The sequence below is a fragment of the Myxocyprinus asiaticus genome, chromosome 27 (assembly GCF_019703515.2).
Source record: "Myxocyprinus asiaticus isolate MX2 ecotype Aquarium Trade chromosome 27, UBuf_Myxa_2, whole genome shotgun sequence".
In the NCBI taxonomy this organism is placed as follows: Eukaryota; Metazoa; Chordata; class Actinopteri; order Cypriniformes; family Catostomidae; genus Myxocyprinus; species Myxocyprinus asiaticus.
This window is the reverse complement of record NC_059370.1, coordinates 28,099,080-28,120,102: the sequence shown is the minus strand read 5'-3', so window position 1 is coordinate 28,120,102 and position 21,023 is coordinate 28,099,080. Positions and strand designations below refer to the sequence as shown.

The following is a 21,023-nucleotide window of genomic DNA, read 5'->3' as shown; positions in this document are numbered from 1 at the left end:
TACCATCCACCTAAAACAATAAAATTTTTGTGCAAGCATCGCATCAGGTTTTCTGGATGACTCGTCCCCTAGAAACCATAATTAAATACAGAATATATCAAACAATTATTCAATACTTAAGTCTTCACTTTTCTCTGTCTTTCCTTAAACAATATAGTAACTTTCCGAGTTGAATGGAATGCAGCAAGAGGCAGATTGCTAACGTTAGTTAGCTAGCTTTGCTAGCATCACTTACACTTAGCTTATCTTTCTTTATGCTTGCTTTCTAAGTGCCGATAAAAGTTTGACGTGGTCCCAGCCATCTCAGTAAGCATTGCACTGCAGAATTTACATACTGCTGTGTGTTTTCTTTTGAACACTTTTTTTCAGATGAACTCTTTGTGGTTTAGGTCAGTGTTTCCCAACCTTTTTTCTGCCACGGTACACTTTTTATGATTAAAAAAATCCCATGGCACACCAGTATCACACAAAAACATCGTCGATAGTTTTCCTTTTCAAGAACGTATCCATGTTTTCTGTCTGTCTTAGTAGCGTGAACTCGTAATGTTTGAAATTCGGCTATGCAAAAAACACAAGTAACATAGGTATGCTGAATAATGAGGTCACAGATGTCAAAAGCGCTAATTGGATAATGAAAAACCAACAAATTTGTGTCTTTTCCAATTTGTAGATTTGTTCTTGCAAATTAATTCTTGCAACGGCACAGCAAATAAATTGTTTATTTTGTATTTATTTACTGTATTTACCATAAATAACGTTGCACCTGACTAAGTCGCACCGGGTCAAAATCGCGTTGTTGATATAGAGAAAAAAAAAAACAAGTCGCACTGACAGAGGTTGTATACGGCAGGCACTAGGACACAAGAGCTGCCGTCCGGCCTCCATTCACTGGTTCAGATGTCAAACGCGCTCCGTGAAGATTACAGTACCTCAGAATCTACACATCGTATCACGGTGTTTTTGGACTTGTTTAAAACAGGACAATTTGCTTTTAGTAACTGTATGTAACAGTGTAACAGGGTTCAATGGAAAGGAGGCGGCGGGAACCGGATGAAGCAAAGTAATGTTTAATGAGACATTAAAACAAAGACAAAACATAAACACAAACGCATATAGGGCAGCTGCCTGTAGCTCTCTCTCTCCCGAACTGCCGCATCTCGTTGCACTTATCCCTCTCCTCAGCTGATTAGCCCGATTGGGGGCCGGGCGTGCGTAGTCATGGCCCAGCCCCGCCCTCCTCCTTGTCACAAACAGTTTCTCATATTCGTTTCATGAGAAAAACGCGACAAGTAAGCCACATCTGTTCATAACATCTGTAACTCTATGCTGTGCACAAATAAAAAGCTTTTAGTCTGTGAGTAAAACAATACACCTGTTGTATTCTATTCATTCATTCGGTTCACTGTCTGAATGTTTTTACTACAAGTGTGATGAAGCATAATTTGGTGGGCATGTGAGGTGTTCCTTTTGACAGCGGACTAGAGTTTGTTAGAACAATAATGTTCTGATGGACAAAATATTTAAACTGGTTGAATAAAATACTTTGCAATGGAAAACATACTGAATTGGCAAACTCTTCTACCGTCTCTATGCTTTCATTAAAATACTGGGAAAAAAAAACAGTGTATTTATTTATTTTGAGGAATTTGATCATTTTCCATGGCACACCTGACAATCTTTCATGCACACAAGTGGGCACAGTGGTTGGGAAACACTAGTTTAGGTAGCCAAATTGCATTACAGAAGATTTGGCTGGCATCTCTCAGACAACCACAGTTTCATCTCCTGTCTCCCGCATTCACTTTCTTGGAGTGCATGTGAAGTGGAATTAGAAATTAGAAATGAGCTAAGTTATTGCTTGCATTTGAAGCAGGAAGTTTTACATCCAATCACAGTAATGATGTTAACAAATAAATCAGACAATGCACAGGCAATTTAGTGATATCCCCGCATTTGTGATCTTGACCGGTCTTGAAATAAAAAGGCGAGTCCTCTTTGTCTGAGACTGAGACAAGACCGAGTAAAAATGCAGTCGATTCTGAGACAAGACAGAGACCTTCAAAAAGTGGTCACGAGACCAAGACCGATCTTGAGTACTACTTATGTGATTTTTGGTGCTTCAAAGGTATGGCCACAATTCACTTGAATAGACTGTATGGACCTACAGAGCTGAGATTTTCATCTTAAAATCTGTGTGTTCTGCAGAAGAAAGAAAGTCATACACATCTGGGATGGCATCACCAACACAGATGGCACTTGATTCATGCAGATTAGTGGGTTTCAGGAATGATGACATAATATACTTCTGCAAATAAGTCCACTTCCACACTAATATGGTAAAAGATGACTGAACACCCTGTAAAGTCCACTTCACAAGCCACTATCAGGTGATTAGAACGTAGCCTAAATTCCACCTTACACGAAGGCACATCTAGAAGGGTAAAGAGTTAAGACCCCTATGAAATGGGCAAAAAAAAAAAAACACAACCCTTGTAAATACTGCCACTGGTTTCCCCTATGGCACTCTTTCTTCCTTCTCTCCATCTGAGACAGAACCTCTCTGTGGGAGCCAGGGCTGAGTCTGAGATTTGGTCAGCAGAAAGAGGTCTAATGCGCTCATGGCTCTTGCAGGTGATGGATGTAGTGGGGGGCCAACGGTCCAGCACATAGTTTTTTTTATTTTTTTTTATATAAATTGAAAATGGCCCATCTGGATGGAGCCGACTGCGGCATCCCACTCAATTAAAAATATTAAGGAGAGGCTACTCAAAGTGCTGAGGACAGACTGTCCTGCACTCTCCACAAGTTTGTTTCTTTCTCTAACACACACACACACACACACACACACACACACAGCAGGATTCTATTTACCCAGATCACTCTGTAACAGACAGCACCACTGATACAGTTCATCAGCAACTGTAATGAAATAGTCACTTCTCTGATGAAGTGCTTCCTTTCCACCGTTTTTACACTCACACAAAACACCCCCACCCATCACTGCCAGACCCACCTCACCAGTTCCACTGCGTAGACACAAAATGCATACATTTAACCGCCGCCTTGAGGGAGCCAATTCTCAAAGCTAACCTTGAACACATCAGTTACCGTAGAAACACCTTACAGAGCCAGGTATGCAACGTGTTTGTTCCCAAATACTATGGCTGGCATATTCAGATATTCAGTTTCGATTGGATTCTGATTCACAAGCTCTTGATTTGATTGGATGCCGTTGACATCGATTCATAAAGGTATATTTCAGTTATAATGTCCATTTTAAAATTTTCTCCCAGCTTATAATGTTAATTATACAGGGAACCTTCTTACAAGGGACATTACGAAACATACATTTTTATTTGTATATTTTATTCGATTTTCATCATTTTGGTCACATTTTAGCTTTTTAAAAATAAACAAATCCCTGTATTCCATCAATAAATATGATATTATATTGCGTACATTATATTTTGCTACATGTTTATTGTTTAATGTGTAATTTATACAGTTTATTTACAAGCATTTAAAAGTATTTACATTGATTTGTAGACATTTAAAGATTCACCACAAGTGGTTAATCACAGACATTTTTAGTCACATAGCCTGAAATTTCAAAATCTGAAAAAGAGTGATTTACTCTAAAAACAGTTTAGCAGAGATGGACCACTGGTATTAAAATGAATGGGAGAAATTGGAATGACCTACGGGTGCAGAAAAGGAAGTCCCACCTTACAGGTAAAAGAGCCAATCACCTTTTAGATTAAATTGTCTCAAGAACGCACATGCGCATAAGCTGAACCAGCCTGAAAAAAGTGGGGTTTTTAGCGTGAACTGAGCTAAAGCAGCACAATTTATGGGGGCCTGGGTAGCTCAGCAAGTAAAGATGCTGACTACCACACCTGGAGTCGCAAGTTCGAATCCAGGATGTGTTCAGTGACTCCAGTCAGGCTTCCCAAGCAACCAATTGGCCTGGTTGCTAGGGTGGGTAGAGTCATGTTGGGTTAACCTCCTCGTGGTCGCTATAATGTGGCTCATGATCTCGGTGGGGCACGTGGTGCGTGGATGCCATGGAGAATAGCATGAGCCTCCACACGTCTTCACGGCAATGCGCTCAACAAGCCACGTGATAAAATGCGCAGATTGACGGTCTCAGACGCGGAGGCAACTGAGATTCGTCCTCCGCCACCCGGATTGAGGTGAGTCACTACGCCACCACGAGGACCTAGAGCGCATTGGGTATTGGGCATTCCAAACTGGAGAGAAAAGGGGAGAAAATCCCCCCCTCCAAAAAAAACAAGAAAAAACAAGCACAATTTATTATAATCCCATTGTTGTCAGATTTTACTGCTGGTTTGAAATATGTTCTATGATCATAATCTTAACCAACCATTTAGGAGATTTCAGTCTGTTCCCATTCAAGTAGATAGGAGCTCTACCTCTGTGGCACTTGTTTACATAGAAAATAGCTGCCCAGCCTGCCTGAGAACATGCCAAAGATGGCAGCCAAGTGGACTGACTTGCCTACCTTGAAAGGGACTTTGTTTACTATAGAGGCAGTTGCACATACAGTATAGTAAAAGATTGATCTTGGGATTTAAGGATCAATATCGAGACCGTTCAATTGAAGATCGCGATGCATCAGAAAAACTATATTTTTACCTAGTCCTACTAAAACATAACAGCATTGACCTAACAACATAGACCTTATTCAGAGCAGATGGCATCTTTTATTTACCGTGAAAGAAAGTGAGGCTGTGAGGGACCCAAGTTCATTGTAATAATGAATACTGACTGTACAATTTAGTTTGCACACGTTTTGTGTACTGTTGATAAAGAACAACGACAAAGCTTTCCAGAGAATATTACTCATTTATCTGGTTTATAAGCTTACAGGCTTGCATGAACAAACTTAATTTGCATGACCAAACTACTGTCTCTGGCTATATAGTCTCTGGCGGAACTTCACAAAAAGCTGGCCTTAGACCACGTGCACATAAATCCATTTTTTTTTCAGAACTCCGTTTTTAGTTTCCAAACATCATCGTTTTCCAAAGTATGTGGTAGTGGAGAATGTTTTCAAAACGTGGTTAATGAAGTGACAGGCTTGCATGAACAAACTACATTTGCATGACCAAACTAAAAACTACTCCGTCTAAATAGTCTCTGGTGGAGCTTAGCAAAAAAGCTGACCTTAGAGCACATACCAAATGAGGCAGTGCCTCCACAAAAATTAAAACAAATATAATGAAACATAAGTTCAACTAATGTGTATAACATTAATATTTCTAAAGTCACACTGTCAAACAGCGACACCAGTGGAAAAAGTTTCAGGATGCGGCAGCATCTCTAAAGCCTCCCTTCAGCTCACTGCAATATTTTTGAATTTCTAAAGCATGGCTTGAATGTGAGGCAGGGTAAACGCCAAATACAGCAAAAAGTCACGTGAGGGGAGACAATGCCTCCGATTAGTGCCAATTCGTTCAATTCGCCGTCAATCAATCAATGCAATAATGCCCGTTTCTCTTGCTCTCGTCCTCGCAGTGTGTCTCTGCAGATCGCTATGAATGGGAGGAACTGATCTAAGTGGAGAAACAATTTGCACAGTTAACAACTAACTGACATGGACGACTCCAGTTCAGGTCATATCCAAATCAAAATGAACTTGACTTGAAAACATGTAATGGTGTGTCAGTTGGACGCTTTCTAGTGAGCACTCGCTCTTACATTTACAGATCCTTGCCATTATGAAAACTGCAGTGTTTACCAAGGAGTAGATAATGTGACTATTAAAAAAATAATAATAGGCAAACAGAAAAAAAAATAAATAAATAAATAAATAATAATAATATATATATATATATATATATATATATATATATATATATATATATATATATATATATATATATATATATATATATACACACACACACACACACACACACAACTGGTCAAAAGTTTTGAAACACTTACTCATTCTTTATTATAATTTTTTTTTTTTCACATTTTAGAATAATAGAAAAGTCATCAAAACTATGGAATAACATAAATGGAACTATGGGAATTATGTTGTGACTAAACAAATTCCAAAATAAATAAAAAATGTGTTATATTTTAGCATCTTCAAAGTAGTCACCCTTTGCCTAGAATTTGCAGACATGTACTCTTGACATTTTCTCAACCACTTCTTGAGGTATCACCCTGGGATGCTTTTTAAACAGTATTGAAGGAGTTCCCATCTATATGCTGGGCACTTATTGGCTGCTTTTCTTTATTATTTGGTCCAAGTCATCAATTTCAAAAACTTTTTTTATTTTATTACATTTTAGATTTATAATGAAATAAATGAATATGGTGGCACAAATATATTTTTGTCTACAAAACTAATTTCAAACATTTAAGCATACACCTTCAGATCAAAAGATTTTTAAGATCATGAGAAACATTTCGGTCAAGTGTTTCAAAATTTTGACCGGTAGTGTGTGTGTGTGTGTATGTGTATATATATATATATATAAATAAATGTTCATATATTTGGGCATGTAGGCTGCATGGCCTATTAAAATTAGATTATAATAGACTATGATTTTGGAAAATACGTATGTTACATATATGAAAACATGTTTCACGTCATGTTTTAGTATTTTGAAATACAGTATATGTTGTTGCATATATTTTTGAAATATATGTTGTTGCATATATTTGTGTCTTTTTTTATATAGGCCTACTTTTTTATACCATATGTTGTGATATATCAGACTGTATCAGATATATTAATGTCTAATTGGCTGAGCATTAAATTACACCAAGGTATATAACAGTACAACATTTTGAACTGCAGTTCCATTCCTCACATCATTTTCATTTACTAACCATACATATACAGGTTTAAGGGAATGAAAATTTAAGAAGACATGTCAATATAAATTTAAAAAATAATAAAATACCTGTTTTTTGCCTTATGATATTCGATACGTCTTTAACTTCTGTGAAGCTACTGCAGCATCTCTTGTCTTTCTCTAAAAATATTTAAGACTTTCACGAACGACATTTACTTTTCCATGTTGTTTAAGACTTTTTACAGCCTGAATTTAAGAATTTTTAATACTTTAAGGATGTGCAGATACCCTGCTAACGTCATTTTTCACATCCTAACATCACCATTTTCCAAAGTGTGCAGTACTAGACAGCGTTTTCAAAAGTCTCCTTTTTCATGGAGGAAAACACATTTCAGTGTGGATGGGAGACGTAAACTTGGCAAATTTAATGCGTTTTCAATCTAAAATGTATTAGTGTGGATGTGGCCTAAGTTCTATATACAAGCAGCTCATTTATTTCACAGTCTCTCTTTCTATTGCTTTTACTCAAAATTATGTGCTAATTTCCTCTTTACGATTACACGCACTTGCATTTGGCTGAACATAGACAGCTTGTTAGCGCAATCCCCTCATCAGCACTCACACGTGTAGGAATTTGGAACATTCCAGCAGGATGTGTGTCAAAATGTGCATGTAAAAGACAGAGATCCCCTCTCCTCTTCCTGTTCTCCTATCCTCCCTCCCTCCCATTTCTCTTTTCCAATCCAGACCCAGCAAAGGCACGCAGTGCTATTTTTAGCACACTGGTGCTTTTTTATCAGTCAGTGCCTATTTGTGGCTCAAAAGAACTACAGAGGGCTTCCTGCCTGCTGACGTCAGCATTGCCGTGCTGCAGAGGCATACGGAGAGAGAGAGAGAGAGAGAGAGAGAGAGAGAAATGGGGGGAACATAATTAAAGAAAAGAGAGTGGGTAAGGAAAAGAAAATGAAGGGATGAGGAGACAGCAAAGGGGAGATAGGAGGCAAAGAAATGGGCATAAGTGAGACAGCGAATAAGAGATGTGGTTCAGATTGTGATGGTCCGTATGCGATGGGCATCGGGAGAAATGTGCAGCTTTATTTGGAGGCTGGTGATTTAAGTACACGTCTTGTGTGACAGGTGCACAAATGTGTGTCTCCCTCTTGCTATTATAACAATGGGTTGTGTGGGGAGAGGTAGTCAGAGGATAAGGAGCCCCTCCAGAGAAAAGCAGGATTAGTAGAGGCATGCCATACATATCCCAGTGCTGAGCAAACACCTGGGGATCATTTTCTTACACCCACACAGATCACGTCACAACATGGATGTACATATGAAGTACTGAGACATGCACACACATAGGCTGGAACTGAAATTGAAGGTAATATTTGGCTGTTGTGTCACTTCTCATGCCGTTTTTGAGAATCCCATTTCCATGGCACCATAACATCATGTCTGATCATTTAAAATGAATACAAATGATCTTTACACATAGCCAAGTGAATATTTAATGACTAAAGCTCATTTCTTGGTAGCGACATATAACTTTAAATAAAATGAATAAATAAACAGAGACTGTTTTTAAATGCTCTGTCAGATGTCATTTTTATTATTTCAACAAACTGCACGCACACTATTGTGGGATATCATAGGCAGCAAAATCTGAAAGAAACCTAAACTGAGCCAGATGGAGGCATCTCAGTAGACAGGATGTTACACAAACATTGGATTTGGATGTGTTATGGTGCCATCCTACCTCTGTATACTGTCCGAGAAGACAACATTTTTCAGGTTTCAGACACAGCCATAACCTAATGAATCATTAGTCCCAATGACTCATAAAATCAGCTGCAGGTATCAACCACAGCACGAGCACTCAAGTGTTTCATTAGTCTTTTTCCAAGTGCACCTGATAGCAACAAAACCATGTGCTTTACACACATTACTAAATAGCATCAGCTGTTTACATGGTTCCACTCTGTATAGTTTTACTAAGGTCGTCTCAATGTGCTTTTATAGAGCGGAGCAGAGATTTCCATGTCTCGCTGTCTGTCTCTTTGCCATTATCACAGGCCCAATGACATTAGATCAGCACAGGGCAGAACAAGCCAGGCTATGAGTCACAGAAAAACATCAGCCACACATTGATATGATGGGGAGGACATTTCCTTGACTTCTATTATTTTTTAACTGAGTTAATGATTTTTCTATTCCCCACCCTTAAACTTAAGCCTCAGACATTTTCATTAAGACCTTTTTTTTTTTTTTAGTACGTTCTTATCGATTTTTCTGTCTTTAACTAATACATTTTTTGTACGTTTTCCTTCTTGGGACAATTGGTGACAATGTAGGTGATTTCTGGTTTTATCATCTTTGTGAGTACCCATAATGTAGGAAAAACCTGACCCACACATACACACAATGTGCTTTTCTGGGGATGGTGAATGACTGACCAAAAGCATTTACTTACCTGCACCAAGAATATGATGAGGAAGTAAAAATTAGCAATTCTTCTAAACTGCTCGAATAAGTTCTTTGGCAGGAAGTTCCACACTGTGTACTGAGAAGTAAAAAAAAAAAAAAAAAAAAAAAAAAAAACTGTTAAAGTAACAAGTAAATAAAAAAAGTTGTCAAACAATGACTAAAACCATTTGAAGTTGTCAAATACATTTTCACGAACATTTTTAGGGCCAAGTTAGTAAATAGCAGCAACGTGGGTGTTAAGCCACAACCTCATCAGGAAGGATTAAATGCATTCAATATTCATCAGCCGCTGTGTTTGTGCTTTTATGGGAGAGCAAGCTGGGATAACTTCAAATAGCTCCACAGCTCTCTGATGTGTGCTCCCATGACCAGCAGATATTGCATTGATTTGGATTAGCGACTTATCACCTCCGTTTGGCTAACCCCGGAAAGGGGAACCTGCTACCTGATCCATGTGGCAACAGCTTGCCATTTCTCACTTCTCTTTTCGGAAATGGCCAATACTGCTGAATAGCAGACAGTAGAACTTCACTAGCATGAGGGTAGCTGACTTGCTTTCAACATCAAGATTTTATATTGTATGTAAATATATAATGTACATATAAATGCATAAGGGAAATTGTCTGTTTTATATGTTACTGTATTGTAACTCATTTTAGGTTGAGGGCCGGATTAAAAAAAAAAAAAACTCTTTTGCAAGCTATTTTTTGTTTTATGGTTAAACATGCTACACCAGTTGTAGTTCAACTGTTGGGACAGTTGCATTGCCTACAGATCCAGAAAAAAAGCGAATTTGTGCAGATTTGTTTATGCTGAATTCCACATATAATTAAAAGAAAAGTTCTACATCTTTAAAATGTGTGCTTAAACATGCAACATAAATTAAAGTTAAATGTCAAAGTAATACAGGTGCATCTCAATAAATTAGAATGTCGTGGAAAAGTTCATTTATTTCAGTAATTCAACTCAAATTGTGAAACTCGTGTATTAAATAAATTCAATGCACACAGACTGAAGTAGTTTAAGTCTTTGGTTCTTTTAATTGTGATGATTTTGGCTCACATTTAACAAAAACCCATCAATTCACTATCTCAAAAAATTAGAATATGGTGACATGCCAATCAGCTAATCAACTCAAAACACCTGCAAAGGTTTCCTGAGCCTTCAAAATGGTCTCTCAGTTTGGTTCACTAGGCTACACAATCATGGGGAAGACTGCTGATCTGACAGTTGTCCAGAAGACAATCATTGACACCCTTCACAAGGAGGGCAAGCCACAAACATTCATTGCCAAAGAAGCTGGCTGTTCACAGAGTGCTGTATCCAAGCATGTTAACAGAAAGTTGAGTGGAAGGAAAAAGTGTGGAAGAAAAAGATGCACAACCAACCGAGAGAACCGCAGCCTTATGAGGATTGTCAAGCAAAATCGATTCAAGAATTTGGGTGAACTTCACAAGGAATGGACTGAGGCTGGGGTCAAGGCATCAACCACACACAGACATGTCAAGGAATTTGGCTACAGTTGTCGTATTCCTCTTGTTAAGCCACTCCTGAACCACAGACAACATCAGAGGCATCTTAACTGGGCTAAGGAGAAGAAAAACTGGACTGTTGCCCAGTGTTCCAAAGTCCTCTTTTCAGATGAGAGCAAGTTTTGTATTTCATTTGGAAACCAAGGTCCTAGAGTCTGGAGGAAGGGTGGAGAAGCTCATAGCCCAAGTTGCTTGAAATCCAGTGTTAAGTTTCCACAGTCTGTGATGATTTGGGGTGCAATGTCATCTGCTGGTGTTGGTCCACTGTGTTTTTTGAAAACCAAAGTCACTGCACCCGTTTACCAAGAAATTTTGGAGCACTTCATGCTTCCTTCTGCTGACCAGCTTTTTAAAGATGCTGATTTCATTTTCCAGCAGGATTTGGCACCTGCCCACACTGCCAAAAGCACCAAAAGTTGGTTAAATGACCATGGTGTTGGTGTGCTTGACTGGCCAGCAAACTCACCAGACCTGAACCCCATAGAGAATCTATGGGGTATTGTCAAGAGGAAAATGAGAAACAAGAGACCAAAAAATGCAGATGAGCTGAAGGCCACTGTCAAAGAAACCTGGGCTTCCATACCACCTCAGCAGTGCCACAAACTGATCACCTCCATGCCACGCCGAATTGAGGCAGTAATTAAAGCAAAAGGAGCCCCTACCAAGTATTGAGTACATATACAGTAAATTAACATACTTTCCAGAAGGCCAACAATTCACTAAAAATGTTTTTTTTATTGGTCTTATGATGTATTCTAATTTTTTGAGATAGTGAATTGGTGGGTTTTTGTTAAATGTGAGCAAAATCATCACAATTAAAAGAACCAAAGACTTAAACTACTTCAGTCTGTGTGCATTGAATTTATTTAATACACGAGTTTCACAATTTGAGTTGAATTACTGAAATAAATGAACTTTTCCACGACATTCTAATTTATTGAGATGCACCTGTATATAGAAGATAGGACTTTTTTTTTTGCTGTAGTTTGCTTTTCATTTTTCCTCAAATCATCTCACAACCCATCACCTTTAGCTTTTTTGCAGTTCATTTAAATAGTCCAGCTTAGTATTTTAACATTGAAAAAAAAAAAAAGAAATGACACACATCGCCTTCGAGGATTCTTTACAAGTCAAATGTACAACAAATAACTTATTGTGGAAGAGTTCAATTTTTTTTAAAGTACAAATATTCAGTGTAGTCTTGTCTCTCTATTTAAATGAGGTTTTATGAGGTCATAAAAACTGAATAATTAATTATTATACAAGAATTATTCAAATGTTAAAATTGTTTTAGATTAAATATATCATGTCACAGTGCAGGACTGCACACTGCTTTCAAGATACTACACAACTGAGAATACACTAATCTAATGTGGGGTGGGAGGAGAGAAAAAGAAAGAGAAAACTGGAAGGCGGACTGCTCCTGCTACCTTATATAACCATCACAGCTATATAATGGATCACCAAGGGTGAACAAAGAGGACATTTGGGGCACCTGCAATAGGATAAAAGGGAAACTCTCATCATTTTCAACAGTATAATGGTTGGCTTGAGATGAACACGAGATGCTCTGGATGCTCTGAACCTCCTTAAGAAAGGAAAAACTGAGATGCAAGGGATGGTACGGAGAAAAGTTTACGGTGTGTGTAAGTGGGAAGATGCAAAGCGGATGCTAAAGAAGAGTAAACATCTCAGTGAAGGTAATTAAAGTGTGTTTAGAGCTTTATACCAGAGATTGATCACCCGATACCACAGCACAACCACAGGCAGCTCTATAAATCTATTGTGTCTCTCTCCCTTCATATTTGCTTCATTACTCCCCAGTCTCCATCATATCTAAAACACTCCTCCACTATTGACTGAATAGGGAGATTCAAGAATCAACAACATTCAAGATTCAACCACCACGGGGGGCTGGGTAGCTCAGTGGTAAAAGACGCTGGCTACCACCCATGGAGTTCGCTAGTTCGAATCCCAGGGCGTGCTGAGTAACTCCAGCCAGATCTCCTAAGCAACCAAATTGGCCCGGTTGCTAGGGAGGGTAGAGTCACATGGGGTAACCTCCTCATGGTCACTATAATGTGGTTCGTTCTCGGTGGGGCGCGTGGTAAGTTGAGCGCAGAAGCCGCGGTGGATGGCATGAAGCCTCCACACGCGCTATGTCTCCGTGGCAACGCGCTCAAAAAGCCACATAAGATGCGCGGGTTGATGGTCTCAGACGCGGAGGCAACTGGGATTCGTCCTCCACCACCCGGATTGAGGCGAATCACTATGCGACCACGAGGACTTAAAAGCGCACTGGGAATTGGGCATTCCAAATTGGGTGAAAAAAAAAAAAAAAAAAAAAAAGATTCAACCACCCTGAACATATTAATTGCAACTATGTATTTATCAGCCTGATCTCACACTCTGCTCTGACAGGCAAATTAGAGTGTTTCACTGGGTGGGAAAGGCTCTTGTAAGAATGCGTGGGAGAGTACGGTTTACTGCTTTTTGTAAAGGGAGAGTGATGACAGAATGGAGAGAGAGAACAGAAAGGAATTCCTGGGCCCAGACACAGATGGGGTCTCCAAAAGTCTCTTCACACCTGGAGGAACAGGTGGCAGAACACCAGGGCCATGCTGTATACATACTCTCCACATGCTGCTGGTAACACACTGCTCTTGTGTGTTAACGCTGAGGTGCAGTTGCCATGGCATTTATTAACACTTGCTAATTACAAGCTAAAGAAAATTACAAGCAGGCACTTGTAATGAGCCAGCAAAACCCTAATAATCTGACAGAGCTCAAAAATAAGGATTATATCCGCTGGCCCAGTCAGACCAGTAGTTCAGATTTTTATAAGTCCTGGTGACATTTTCACTGTCACAGAGGCTAAATTGAAATATTTTGGTGCTATTTTTAGTAACATATTTTTAAAGCATTAGAAACAATGCATATTTTATTAATTAATAAAGTCAGGGTTTTTCCTGCATTTAAATTTTTCGGCAGCTGCCGAAGTAAAATTTCAGGTTGCCGAAGCAAATCATACCATATTCATCTTGCTTTCAGTGCTTTATAAGTGCTAAATATGTTTCTCATGTGGAACGCAAATGCGCGAGGGTTGACTGAAGACTGGTTTAACGTGCATGTTGCGTGATCCACCGAGAATCACTCGCGCAAGTGATGCGCTCTGCTCACTCTACACAGGTGTCTGTGCGTCAAACTGGCTTCCCTCAGTATGTGAGCTCAGGTGACAGTATAACGCAGAGCAGATCACACATGCGATTAAACTAGGCATCCCTCTATATCGTACATTTTATTCTTTATTGTAATTGTCCTTATGTTTACCATAGTTCTTTCATTGATTAACAGTTGCCTTTGTAATGGCATAATCACAAGAAAGACCATGGCATAAATTATAACTACATTTTATGAATTTTGAATAAAGTCATGTGTAATATTGTAATATATTTCCTGAAGATGTTTGAGATTAGGAAACAAACTGGCCTGGTTTGGCTTCAAACATTCCTAGAATCAAAATGATCCCCAAATCTGGTAAGAGTCTGGTAAAAGGGGGCCTGGGTAGCTCAGTGGTAAAGACGCTGGCTACCACTCCTGGAGTTCGAATCCCAAGGCGTGCTGAGTGACTCCAGCCAGGTCTCCTAAGCAACCAAATTGGCCCGATTGCTAGGGAGGGTAGAGTCACATGGGGTAAACTCCTCGTGGTCGCTATAATATGGTTCGTTCTCGGTGGGGCGCGTGGTGAGTTGAGCATGGATGCCGCGGTGGATGGCATGAAGCCTCCACATGCATTATTTCTCCGTGGCAACGTGCTCAACAAGCCACGTGATAAGATGCACGGGTTGACGGTCTCAGACGCGGAGGCAACTGAGATTCTTCCTCCGACATCCGGATTGAGGCGAATCACTACATGACCACGAGGACTTAAAAGCACATTGGGATTTGGGCATGCCAAATAAAAAAATAAAATACATTAAAAAAAAATACAAAAAAAGAGTCTGGTAAAAGGAAAACAATATCTGTTATGGAGTAGTAAACAAACATTTCCTCTATAGAAGAACAGTCCCAAATTGGTTAAGTGGTTTACTCGTTATAATATTCACTAGGCCTATAGAAATAAGGGGTTAAGCTAGTTAGATTTCCCACAGCACCTTATAGCACAAAAACTGTTTAATTCAGAAGTGCAAAAATAAATGATGTTCATTATAAACATAAAACGACTAGCCTCGAAAATGCCAGTCGGGACACTAAAAACAAATACAGCAATGTTATGTAATGCCACAGTGCTTGCACTTTCGGATAAATCAACCAACCAGTTCTTAAAACAATTACACACATCACCTTAAAGGTTTCTTTACAAGTCAAATGTACAACAAATAACTTATTTGGAAGAGTTAAATATCTTTTTTTAACAGTTAATAATTTGCAATAATAGCTGTAAATTATACATCTATCATGTAACTGGCCCTGGCCAGATTGGGCTGGTGATGGTTCCGTCAACTGGCCCTGTGCCATCGGGGCATCCTTATGTCGAGCCCTAGGTTATCATGTAAATACCTGATTACAATGCAGCTAAAGTTAAGCAATGGCTCACTTTCAGGTTTGTGATGAGATGTAATGTAACAGAAGTTACCTTGGAGGACACAATTCTGTTGTCACAAAATTTGGATTGAATGAAGGCCTCTGTATCCGGACATGGCCGATGTCCTACATAGATTGTCCTGCTGTCCACTCTCTTCTCATCTCCTCCAAACTACAGAGATACATCAGGTAACAGAAGCAAAGTAGAGAGAAAAGAAAGAGATCACTGGTATGAATCATTAAAGTTAGAACACTGCAACGCATGCCTTCAATACATGAATTGTCCCTGACAACAAAAAATAAGATCAAGACAATGAAACGAACAACTGTTTTTCATTGCGGTTATAATGACGTATGGTCTAAATGTGTAAAAGAATGTGTAACACTAGTTGGCTAAATAAGAAAAAAAAAAAAAAAACTCCCGCTCTGACAACTGGCAAGGGCCCAGCGAAGTGGTAAGCCCCAGACTTTGGAGCACCTTAAAGGAATAGTTCACCCAAAAATGAAAATTTGCTGATAATTCACCCTCAGGCCATCCAAGATGACATGCTTCCTGACTCTTCCTAACGAGCTTACGTCATCCCTCTCATGAGCGCAGGTTACAGAGATGTACGGAAGCGAACATTTGTAGTTAAAAAGTATATAAGTATTGTTTTGTTTCTCAAAATAATCACTTGTTTGCGTTCTGAAGATCTTTATTTGTCGATTGGAGTCGTGTGGATTATTTTGATGCACACTAAATATAAATAAGAAAAAAACTCAGATACATCTTGGATGGCCTGAGGGTGAGTACATTATCAGCAAATTTTCATCTTTGGGTGAACTATTCCTTTAATGCAGCCCTGACTAACTGTATCATGCACAATCTAAAGTTACTCCTGACATCATTTATTTATATAGCGTTTTTCACAATAGCTTCTGTTCCAAAGCAGCTTTCCTAAAGAATGAAGCCTCACAAACCCTCAGTGAGCAAACCAAAGGCAACAGTGGCAAGGAAAAGCTCCCTAAGATGTTTAAGAGGAGGAAGAAACACAGAAAATAAAACACAGCTAGGAAAGATCACCTCTTCAGGCTGGCACATATTTAAACATATATAAACAGCATACATTCATGCGTACATCCAACATTCATACAGACAAAGTACGTAAGTATTAAGATGTAAAATCTTCAGACAGAAATTACAAAAGAAAGGTCTGAGATGTTTAATAAGCTTTGAAAAACATGCTTTAGCACAGCTCCAAATTGACTGAAAAACCCAGCCAAGTAAAACAAAGAATCAGGTCGGAAATCGGTGGGATCAGGTCAGAAAAAGGACGGATAGGTATGATTATTTGCCAGTTGTTGACTGAAAGCAATGTTAATTTATGGGTGTTTACTAGGGTCAGAGGACACATGATCATTCTTACACAGCACAGTGAGTGGATGGGTGCTGTTGTGTGAAAAAACAGACAGGAAGTGGCTGGGGTGAGAACACAGTAATATGATAACTGAACAAAAAACAGTGTTTCCTGCACCACTATTCAGTGGAAATGCAGCAATACTGCTGAATTTACAGCACCACGGCAGAAGAAATGATCATTTACCCAAGCGGTGAGCTTGCAGTCTGAATTGAATGTGGTTAGATAAAAGAGACTGGGTAGGGTACCGTAATAAGCAGACAATAAATAGGCAATAAGACTTTATATAGCATTGTCCTTGCTTTTGGCATGCAAAAATAAACACCAGTGTAGGTCGATTCAAAAACAACTGATTCTGAAGAGCTGGATCTTAATCAGTCAGATAGACTGGCAAACTCACAAGTTAAAACAGATAACGAGAAACAGGATGGCCAACATAATGCTGATAAGTGATATAGGCTAATATAATTTCAATTTAGCAATCGAGATGTGCGCATAATCGATGCAAGTAAACAAACAGTTTCACGCAATATTTACTCAATGCATCGAAAAAATGGCTAGATATTGGCCGATCTATCGATTAATCACTAATACAAATTTACTGTTATGTTTTCAAAAATGGTTTGTAAATTTAAAAACACTAAAATATGTTACAATAATAGCATTGTTTTGTTTAGCATGCAGTTAGGATAAATTATGGGGGTGACAGGGTGTGGTTAGGGCTCCCCCGCTACAAAAAGGGTCAGGTCTGTGGGATTCTTCTGTGATTGAGTTCTTTGTGACCTGAAACATTCCTGTAGTGTGTAAAGGGCAACAACCTGACTCGGAGCAGTGCAAGTGAAGGATTGCCAGAGGAAAAACTTGGCTCAAAACGCACATGGTGATGGACAGTCAGGAAGCCAGATCTCTGCAAGCATTTCCTTTTGTGGCCTACGGTCAACACAAGATTGGCTGGATTATGGTTTGTTTGGTGCGCTGCATGCATGCGTTTTCCTTCACCCTTCAGATCAAGATAAAACAGTGGCAGTTAAGATTACTCCCCACCTCTCTCTCTCTCTCTCTCTCTCTCTCTCTCAGAGGGCTTCAATGAAGACAACAGAAACGGTCAACTTGTCTCTGCAGGCTTTCAGCACCACACTTCACTCTTCTCCTCCACCCACCAAATCAATTCTCCCCTCCCCCTCCTCCCAGGGACAGTGCAATCGGCACTACTATAATTGCCTGTGTGAATAATTCACAAAGCATAGAGAAAGAATAAGAGGGCCTAATCCAGGTGCCGGCAACCTTAGGCACGAGGAGTAATTATTGGCACGCAAGCAACTGTGAGAGAGGGAACTATGTATTTTGTTTAGTTCTGTAAGTTTTGCGCACCTTTATGCCAATTGTTCTCTTGTGAAAATCCTTCTTCGTAGCCACGCAACCAGTTTTATTTCATTATGAGCTGAATGGGAAGCCAATTACTATTTTTTTCACAGGGCAAACAAACCATTCATGCATTTTGACCCACTGATTGTGTGGTGCAGGTCAATCTGGCAAGCACTGCATTTTCAGTAGGTGGCTAAAGTAAACCATTCCACTTTGCATTGGTCGCACTGTGTGGTTGAGCAAATGCTAGCCCACTTTTCTATTTGTTCAATATGTTGATTTTTGCTTCCAGAATAATAATGGGGTGATTTTCACGAAACCTGTCAAGCAACTATCCAGGTCATGTTTCACCACAAATCAAAATAATATGAAATTATAAGGGCTGTCAATTGATACAATTTTTTAAAAATGTTTTTATTGAATTAATTACAGGATGTGCTGAATCGAATTAATCGCATATCAATATTTACTGAGAAAGTCCCCAAAATAAAGATATTTTAATTATTGTGGACTAAATTAACTATAAATAGCTCTATAATATAACTTACATAAATATATCATTCAGATAATTCAAATATATTATCTCATACTGTATACTTACATTTGGCAAAAACATGCATTTAAACATAATAAAAAGTCGCTTTAAAATTCTAAATGTTGCTTGTTTTATTTCCATATTGAACATAACTATCATTGGCCTACTTCTCTCTATGCCATTTTTAATTGTTGGTCATGTACTCATGCATCAGACAGACGCTTTTGGAATGTCTCAATTTGGTTGCGTCGTATCTCAAATTTATAGCGTCTATAGCCATAAGTGCTGTGTTTTAGGACACGGTGTCAACTTTAACATATTTTGAAACTTTAGTCCAGCTGTTTTTCAGTGCAAAAGCACAGTGGAAGGCTGTGCTACCTGCTCGTTAGTTTGACAAGGCACGTTGCCTTAATAGCTGTAGCGCTGACTGCCCCCTACTGCCACAGATTTGTAAACAAATTCAAGGTTATATATCAAGTTTGAAAAGCTCTGATGGTTGGAACATTCCTAATTACAGAATTTACATGTGGACCAGGGGCATGATTATTTCATTTATTTTTTTGGTGCACGTTATTTTTTGTATAATTCATCACACTAAATCAACAGCCCTGTGCAAAATGATATTTTGCATAAAGAAAATTAAGCCTTCATTTAGGACCCTTGCTTTGTGAAATTGTTTTAGGACAACTGAGCACATTTCACCCCCAAATTTCTCATTACTGTAAAGCTTCCAGACTTTTTTCAGTTTTACAATAAAGATGCTGTTGTACAATGATTTTTATTTTATTTTTTCAAATAAAATCAGCAAAAATTAAAAGCAGCAACAAGGGAATACTACTACAATTTATAAATATTTAAATTTTAAATTAAGTAATATATATGTAGCAGTAATGAGAATATCATAATGACCATGTTTCTTCACAATACAGCAATTAGAATTGGGGGGTAAAATGTGTGTAACTCACACACAATGTAAACAATGCCGTGGGCAGGGTCTATGGCACAGTGAGTAACAATGCATGGCACAAGAGTGTGTCTCGGGGCACACTCAGGTCAGCTGTTCCAATCAGGTAAAGGGTGGCAGACATCAGGCCACAGGATAAGTGCTGTCACAACCTGTCGACTTCTTGCCGACAGACTCACATAGCTGGAGTGGACTTATAGTGCGTATCAGATAATGCGCTGATCCTGTGCTCTCGCATATCTCCCCGAACCGCTCACGTCAGAGCATTCGTCACCTGAGAACTCATCTGTATGCGTCACTGGTGAGAAATACCTCACTTCTTGCAATCAGGCCCCAAGCAACAAGAGGCTTGTGCATATCTACTGCAAACTAGATGCAAATCTGCATACAAGTCACTCTTATCCACATCCCCACTCTGAGTCAGAGACAGCTATTTAAAACAGTGAGTGACAGTTTCTACCCCTTTCATCTGCCTCATCTTCTCGTCTCCCACCGGATCTGCCCTCATTTCAGCTTCTTCAGAAACCCGCATGGCGACGCAATCTGTATCTGGAAGAGCCTCCGATTATGTAAAGGTACTGTGAAACGTGGCGGCTCTTTACACATCAGCATGGTGTGTTCCTGGCCTGGACGAAGCAGTCTGGTCTAAACAGAGCAGGGAGGGGCAGGTGTGATGGGGAGAGGAAATGGAACAGGTTCCAAATGCCACAGTGTATAAAAGGAACACAGTCCAGGGCTTCCCAAAAGCAAACAAATGGAAGCAGACCTGTGTAACATTTAAACATAATTACAAGGGTATCAGGACTGTAAAAAGTGCATGCTTCTGCGAGGGCTGCCATTTTAGCATTTCACAGAAAGGTCAAAATACTTCAAAAAAGTGACTGATTCTGTAAAATGCTTTGGGTTAGATGTATGTTCAGATTTGGTCTCTTCATTTGATTAGTTATATATATATGAAAAAAAAAAAACTGTCAAAATATCAAAGTCTGTCAAAAATAAAGGGTTAGGAAATGGGAAAAAAGTGACCTCTTGGGGGAAATACATTTAAAACCCGCTGATATCATTATATATCTTCACACCGTAACCGATCTGTGGAGGTCTGTGTTGTTATAGCACCAAAAGGAATTATGCAAATCAGGCAATGACCCAAACCCACCCACAAAATTAGTGCTGACTGCAGATTGAATGGGGAAATTGCATCTTATTCACAGAAATGTGGCCAGACTATGGCTAAACGATAGTGAGCAATACCATTTTCAGAACAGGAACTCAAAGTTTTTAAATATAAGGTTAAAAAAAAAAAAAGTCCAAAAACCTTTGACTATAGCT

General features: G+C 39.0%; 1 protein-coding gene across 5 annotated transcripts in view; it reads right to left on the bottom strand.

Moving 5' to 3' along the window:
* LOC127417767 (phospholipid-transporting ATPase IG-like) overlaps positions 1-21,023 on the bottom strand; it is a 93,001-nt gene that overhangs the window by 38,793 nt on the left and 33,185 nt on the right. For 4 of the 5 annotated variants that reach the window (XM_051657974.1, XM_051657978.1, XM_051657977.1 and 1 more), the window contains exons 2-3: positions 15,486-15,605; positions 9,304-9,393 (exon numbers count right to left, since the gene is read on the bottom strand). In XM_051657974.1, the coding sequence (XP_051513934.1) occupies positions 9,304-9,393; positions 15,486-15,605 (210 nt within the window). The remainder of the gene's footprint in view (positions 1-9,303; positions 9,394-15,485; positions 15,606-21,023) is intronic. The other variant, XM_051657979.1, reaches the window with a different exon arrangement.